Source organism: Paroedura picta, chromosome 15 (assembly GCF_049243985.1).
Source record: "Paroedura picta isolate Pp20150507F chromosome 15, Ppicta_v3.0, whole genome shotgun sequence".
NCBI classification, from domain to species: domain Eukaryota; kingdom Metazoa; phylum Chordata; class Lepidosauria; order Squamata; family Gekkonidae; genus Paroedura; species Paroedura picta.
This window is the reverse complement of record NC_135383.1, coordinates 6,917,007-6,924,827: the sequence shown is the minus strand read 5'-3', so window position 1 is coordinate 6,924,827 and position 7,821 is coordinate 6,917,007. Positions and strand designations below refer to the sequence as shown.

Below are 7,821 nucleotides of genomic sequence, written 5' to 3'. Positions count from 1 at the left end.
CAGGCAGGGCTGGAAGCTTTCAAACATCTGATATCTAGTGGTACAGTCTAGCAACAGAATATCCTGCAAGTGTACGGATCTTGGTTTTCACAGTTGTAGCCTTGGCCCAAATTGTGTACACAAATAAAGCAAGGGATTTGGGGATCAGAAGTGCTACATAAATCCATATGTCCTAGTGTTTAACAATGAGAGTTAGGTGCCATCTAAAATGATACCTTAAGGATCGCTAGGGTCATTGTACTAGAGAGCGGTTAGGCAGTCTGGCAGGACAAGGGATAGAGCAGGGGTGGCCAAACTTTGCCTTTCCAGCTGTCCATGGATGACAATGACCATCACATCAGCCCCTTCCAGCTGTCATCGCTTCCTCTTCAGACTAATTCGGAGGCAAACCACGGGATCACTGTTCCGGAATCCGGAATGCCGTGATCCGTCGGTCTTCCTTTTCTGCTCACGCCTCATCATAAGCGCTTGATAAACTCCATAATGTCCCTTGCAATGAGTTCAGCCGATGGAAGGGAGAAGATGCCGTAGCCAAAGAGGCTGACGACTCCGTGGATGCCCCCTTTGATGTGGCACAGTGTGACGGGGACCCCGTTGTCCTCTAGGCGCTTCTTGTACAGGAGCCCGTCGTCTCTAACCACATCGAATTCACAGATCAAAATGTACGTCTGGGGGAGTTTGCGGATGACCGCATCTTCCACCAACAGAGGCGAAAAGGTCTCGTCCAAAACTTCTTTGATCTGTTCGTATACCTGGGGCTTAAACTTATACAAGGCAGGATCCTGGGGTTCGTAGCCTCGGGTCTTGTATTCTTCCGGAATAAGGTCTGCGCTCACCCACTGGCTGTATTTTTGTTTCAGATCTTCGGGAACGTGACAGCTCTCCAAGACATCGGAGATAATTGACACGTCCTTTTTAAGGTAAAGGCAGGCGAAATAGGCCACGAATTCTCGCCACATGATGGGCACCCTTCTGTTCTGTTGATAGGAAGGCAGGTAGAAGTCCACCCCCTGCAGGGCTGGGTAGATCAAAACTTGTGAATACACCCTGGGGAGGTCCGTCCGGTCTGCCAGCAGCTGACAAATGCGGGTTGCAAAATTGGCCCCGCAGCTGTCCCCACCAATGATTATACGGTTGGGGTCCACACCAAATTCTTCAGGGTTCTTCATGAAATGGACAGCAGCCTTGAGACACTCGTTATACTGGTTGGGGTACGGGCTCTCAGGACCCAGGTCGTACCTACGGAAAACAAAGAGGATCACAGCTCTTGATGCAAGGTGGAATGTGACCCCTTGCAGGTTAGATGACTGTCACCTGCTCTATATGAGCTCCCTTGGGAAACAGGCATGGAATCTTCAACGTGTCCGGAATGCAGAGGTCAGGCTAATGTTGCAGGCTGGAGACGGCTGTGGTGAGCAGCCCTGGATCAGCACGGGAGGATGTGTCATCGTTAGAGGATGACCTGCTCCTGAGACCCACGCTGGCAGACACTCCCTGCAAGGTAGGCCCCTGTGAAGCAGACCCTCCACCCATAAGAGATCCCTCCTCAGTATTACCACCAGCCCCCAAATCAAAAGGGCCCTCAAGACAGGAGGCATACCCCCTTCCAGACCCACCCTAGGATCTCGGGAAAGGGTAAGGCAAAGAGCCAGGGTATTGCCCCTGAGCCAATGTGGGAGTGGGTGCCTGACAGCCCCACATTCGCTCTTCTCTTATCGAAACAGAGGACTACAGTGATGAGTTTTTACAGGATCCAGGCCTTGCTGCTGCTTAGGAGGAGGAAGAAGGACTCAGCTAAGATCACTGGCCCTAAAAAATGGATCCAGCTGGACCTCGAGGGGTAATTGGCTCCTCAAGCTGGCTGCAAGGCCAAGGGCAGTGTAGGATTGGTGCGACCATGTGCTAATGGATGATCCTGCCTTGGAGAGCCAGTTGGACCTCTGGCTGTCCTTTCTGCTTGTGACTCAGACCTTTTGGCTTAAGCTCGGACTGTACTTTGGACTTGGTATCCCTGGACTGCTGATCTGTGCCAGAATTGCAATGAAGTGGCAGATGTGGAACTTCTCTCGCCTGGTAAGTGAGACAGTAGCACTTGTATCAACCTTGGGGAGGGCGGGGTTTGTAAAGAGCAAGGTCCTCAGTCGCTTGTAATGCCTTACGGTCCGTCCTGCAAAACTGCCATTGTCTGCCAGGTCATCTGGGGATCAGTTGTCATTTCGGGAGACATTCAAGGCTCACCGGAGTCCAGCAGCTTCATTTGCAGACAAGCGCGATACAGGGAGGGAACTTACCCAACGGCCACGACCACTGAGTCACTTTCTTTGGCAAAATAGCGTAATACTCTCTCGTAGGAATCTGAAAGCAAGCATTGTGCATTTGTTTAAAATAGTTCTGAGCATCCTCAAGGCAGCTAACAAAACCAAACGAAAAGCAACTCAGCCAAAAACGCAGAGATTACTGAGTATATTGCAGCAGTGACCGTCTGCAGAAAAAATCAGTGATAGGATGAAAGGACAACAAAGCAATTTGACTAAATTGTATGTTTTGATGCTTGAGAGTTCAGAGAAACATGGCCTCCTGCTAGACCGATATGTTTTATGCAGGGAGATTAGTTTACAGCTCTGATGCGCATTTTCAGCTCACCTGGAAAAAAAATATTGAGTATTTTTGCAAGTAGTCTTGTCAAGTACTCAAAAAATGCTCAAGTGGTCAAGAAGGACCCTTAAAAAAAGAAGAAACAAGTGAACGGGCGTCCCCCTCCCCTTTTCCCTGTTCCAGGCTTTCTAAAGAAGAAATTCTTAATTCTGCAAAGGAGAAAGGAGAAAAGGACTGTGGTTGGGAGTCTTTAAGCAGAGATGGATTGAGGCACAAGGGGGATACAGCTGTGTGCCTCAGATTACAGGGACTCCAAATGCAAAAAAAAAAAAAAGAAAAGCAAAAGATAAGATATAATTGCCAATTTAAAAAAACTGAACTCATGCAGTATTCTTTTCGCCGTACAACCATCATATGCGGCAGCTGTAGGGAAAATCTTTACGATGGGCAATGAAAATTAAAATGGAAATCTATTATGGAAGGAATAGCAAACTGGCAAAATTTAAAGGACACAGAGACACGAGCTGTAAAAATCCATGAAGCCAGGCACGAGATACGCACTTCACTAGGAAGCCATGCTCTGTCTGGTATGGCCGCAGGGGGGAAGAGTAATGCTCCAGCGTTGCATTGTGATACCTCCATTATTTTTCGCACCATTTCCGAACTGACATTTTCACTATATCTTATGCGACAAGCTGATTCTCGCAGCTTTTAATCTTGGGGTCTGCGGACAGGGCAAGGTTTAAAAAAAAAAAACAATTGCAGTTTTGACAAGGGATTTTCCCACTTACCGATGCTTCCGTAGGTCCCGGCGCCTCCATGGAAATATAGGAAGCCTTTCCTTTTTTGGGCAGCTGGCTTTTTAGGCTGATAAACCCTCACGCGCACATCGTCAAATTTCTGGTTCTGGATGCGAAGCGCCGATTCCCACAAAGCAGGGAGCCCCTTAGTTACGATTCGCAAAAGACCCACTATGTTGTACAGCCCCAGGAACTCCAAAATGATCCCCTGTTTGTGGAGAGGAGAAGAAGCAAGAGCAATAATTAGCTGGGCAGGGAGAGATCTCCGGGGAGGCCGGTGTTGCCTGTCCAGCTGAGCACAAAGACACTCGCCAGCCCCCCCGTTGGTTGCGAATCTCCATCGAACCTTCCCTTTCCTGTCGAGCCTTACGCCGAAGTGGACGAAACCAAAGATGCCAGTTGGCTTGGAGAATCCGTACGTCACTTCTGCAGAGGTCTACTCAGGACGGCTCACAAAGGAAGAAACAGTACAATTAAGTCCCAAGCAAACAACATAAGAATGATGAGTAGGAGGGCAAGCCAGGGCCACGAAAACTTAAAACGAGACCACGCGAGCCAATATCTACTCTGAGGAGCACTAGCTCTCGAGAACCTTAGATCGCCTGCTTATCTGAGAGTTGTGTAGGCCAAGGAGACTACCTTTGTTCCATGCTGGCTTGCTGGGCGTTCAGGGAACCCCTCTCAGGATTTCATGAGCCAAAGAGCCAATTTTACAGACTCGTCCAAATACCCACAAGGGAAGCTTTGACCGGACACTGTGGGCCTAAAAAAGCTCCATCCCATTGCAAACTAAGGGCTAAAATGTGTTGCCCCATACTATTGATTACTCAGAAGCGATTCCCAAGTCAGCATGCCCAACATTTCTGCCTTACTCACTAGTAATTTAAATTCCTTGGATGCTAATGGGATTGTATTACACGTATTAGACCAGGTTACTGAGCTTGAAATAACGACAGTGTAATTTGTTATGGAGCCTTGTTGACGATTAGCTACTGCTGTGAACTTGAGCATTAACTGTGCGGTCCCGAGAACACTTTCTTGAGAGCAACCTCATTGAGTAGACCTGATGCTAAGTAGACCGGCCTTCGGACTAATTTAATTTAGGTTTTCTGTTTCAGAATGTATTCCGCTTAGCATTAAAGTCGCAGGACATGCTGGAGGATTAATCTGGGGGGATTAATGTGCAAGTGACCTTCAGGAGTCCTCTGTTTTGTATTGGACTTTGGTTCCAAAACTGTAGCTGTCAATATTGTCTGGGTTTACAGAACTTGCTTTAGGATGCTTTGGGCTGATCCTGCGTTGAGCAGGGGGTTGGACTAGATGGCCTGTATGGCCCCTTCCAACTCTATGATTCTATGGTTCTAACTTGGACAGTATGCTTGGTGCTCCTTTTTAACACCTGATGCTTTGAGTCTTGGTGTTTTAAAAAGCAGTAATCCGCTCCCAACCTCCCTACTGCCTCGGCTGTATTGGCTGATGATCACTTCTTTGATACATTGATAACTCAGAATGCTGGCTCGTTTCCTCCTCTGGGTGTGAACTGTTAAGACATCCTCTCGTGATCATTATGGTTTTAGTCATTTTGGAAAGTGTCAACCGCTCCAGGAAGGCAGGAGATGCAGCCGTTTCGAAATGCTCCCTTTAAAGGAAAGCGACTGAGATGATGTAGGAGGACGGAAAATCCCAAGCAGTCATTTTCAGATTTTCCGTCCTCCAGTTTGTTGCTGTCTGCAAACAGCCAGTTCCCCTGGCTCACAATGCAAATATTTGGTGTCCTGTGTTTCTTGGTGGGAACGTGGTCTACTCCCTTCTTCAGAACAAGTTGGACAACCCCCCAAGAGATCACATGAGAGCGGAATGACATGGAAATCCCTCACCCGGTCCCATCACTTCTCAAATTGTTCTGTTTATACACGTTATGAGCTTGTAGACCACGTTTATGCTAATGGTCCACAATGCTCACTGTATTCTCAACATTCCGCAACGCTCAATGTATTCTCAACATTCCGCAATGCTCAATGTATTCTCAACATTCCGCAATGCTCAATGTATTCTCAACATATTCTCAACATTCCGCAATGCTCAATGTATTCTCAACATTCCATCCCTTCCAGGGCATATTTAGTCCTCATCAGACCTTTTCTCCCCCCTTTAGCGTAATGTGCGATCACATATTTCTCTGGATATCTGGGGAGTCTCTTAAACATGTCAAGCCTCCTCCCTTTTCTGTGGGTGGCCTGGTTTGGTCGCTTTCGTGAGGGGGGTAGTTTGCTATTAGATACAATGATCCATTCTGCAGGTATATAGGTAGGATACCTGTTGTTTAGGCCTCTTCGGACATGATGCCAAGTGCCCTCTCTCTTTCCTAAGGTGTGGGCATGCATGCATTTCTCAAAGTGTTTGATCCAAGCTTTCCCAAGGTGAGTTTTGTGAAGCCCTGGGGTTTCTTGATGGCTCTGAAAGGATTTCCTGAATGAGTGGGAGTTAATTAATTTTAATGTATTTTTAACATGTGTTAAACATTGATCGCGATATGACCATATATGGTCATGTCGACTCATTTCCCCCACCCCCCAAAAAAGGGCCAATGATGGACCTGGAGGGGGTGGGAAAGGGAGGGGCCCCAGGTGAGCACCGCTTCCCAACCATATTTGGCAGGATCGTGTCACTTCTGGGATTTCTCAAGGCCTGAGTAATGTTTCAGCGGTTTATCAATGGCAAAAAAAATCTTGAGGAAGGCTGGATTTAATCAGTTTTTATACAACATTCCAGGCAGTTGGCATTAAACAATGAATTCAGATTTCCTGTCAGGAAAATAAGAGCTGAAGTGGGAAGAACCCGAACTCCTCAAATGTACCCAAATATATTTTATTTATTTAGATTTCTAAATAAATAAATATATAAGCAAATATATTTAAAACCCCCAAAATTACAGGCTCTTTCACCTCTAAATGTGATTGGCAAACAAGAAGAAAAGCTGGTTTTCTGTTTGTTTGTTTTTTTGTATCCTGGTTTTCTCTACCTGAAAAAGTTTCAGAGCGGCTTATCACCACCTTCCTTACCTCTCCCCGCAACAGGCCCCCTGTGAGGTAGGTGGGGCTGAGAGAGCTCTGAGAGAACTGTGACTAGCCCAAGGTCACCCACCTGGCAGCAGGTGAAGTAATGGAGGGTGAAGACCAGTTCCCCAGATTAGAGGCTGCCGATCTTAACCACTACACCAAGCTGGTTTCTCAAGAAGTGAAATAGAGAATCCCTGATTCCACCCTTTGCCCCTTCATACCCAGTGAAATATAATGCACATAGAATACATCGATGGGCAAACAGGATTAAGAAGCATCTGTATTTTATGGGGGGGGGGAACCAAGCAAGGGAACTGAACACAGCTGATAACAGGTGGAAAATGAAAATAAAATGAAAATAAAATAGCAATCTAAAATAAAATGAAATGGAGATCTCCAAACAGAAACGACCAATGAGTGAAATTCAGATTTTACCTTGCTTAAAACTATTGCCTTCCCTTCAGTCCTTGACATGAAAGCTTCCCTCCTCCTCTAGAAAAATCAGAGAAAACTTACCAGGGCCACGACTGCCATGAAGAAAGTATGATACAGGCGAACCTTGAGGGGCTGGTCGATTCCTGGAGGTAGGACAGCGGTGAAGTACTGGTGGCAAATGGCGCCCACAAACAAGGCCGGCGAAAGGCATACCGTGATGAGAACGCAAGCTAGGAACTTGAAGCAAGATCCCGATCCTCTTTGCCTAGCCTTGGGACTGGACGCTTGGGCCTGCTTTAATTCTCCCATTGGAAGTTGCCGTTCCTTGCTTGTGCCCTCCGTGTGGCTTCGGAGTTGTCTAAACGACGCTGGCGGACACGCTCGACGGAGAAGTTGCCAATTATAAGGACACCTAGCTAAGAGTTTTCTCCTCCTCCTCCGTCCCTGGATTGATGTGTTGGTAATGATAACGCCCACATGGAGATGAACACTAGACAGGCATGCGTGAGCATCACAAGGAGCTAATCACTTTATCTCATTCGATTAGCATAGCATTGAAAAAAAATTCAACTCCTGTCAAAAACTGCACGTGGAGGTGATTGAGCTCAGAACGTGTCGTCCCCAAAACATGGTAGATGTATCCCAAAACGATTTGAGGGATGATACACAGAGCTTGCATAAGAATCATAGAATCATAGAATAACTGAGTTGGAAGGGACCTCATGGGTCATCTAGTCTAACCCCCTGCACTGTGCAGGTCACTCACAACCCTACTGATCATCCACTGTCACCTGCCACCCCCTTGAACCTTCACAGAATCAGCCTCTCTGTCAGATGGCTCTCCAGCCTCTGTTTAAAAATCTCTAAAGATGGAGAACCCACCACCTCCCAAGGAAGCCTGTTCCAATGAAACCACTCTCTAACTGTCCGGG

At 47.0% G+C, this 7,821-nt stretch overlaps 1 protein-coding gene across 1 annotated transcript; it reads right to left on the bottom strand.

The window, feature by feature from the left end:
• Positions 1–458: 458 nt before the first annotated feature.
• LOC143824465 (arylacetamide deacetylase-like 4) lies at positions 459–6,988 on the bottom strand. The gene is made up of 4 exons (XM_077311810.1): positions 6,971–6,988; positions 3,387–3,603; positions 2,292–2,355; positions 459–1,239 (listed from the first exon to the last, which is right to left on the bottom strand). Exons 1-4 carry the CDS (start codon positions 6,986–6,988, stop codon positions 459–461), a joined length of 1,080 nt encoding a protein of 359 aa, XP_077167925.1.
• Positions 6,989–7,821: the final 833 nt, after the last annotated feature.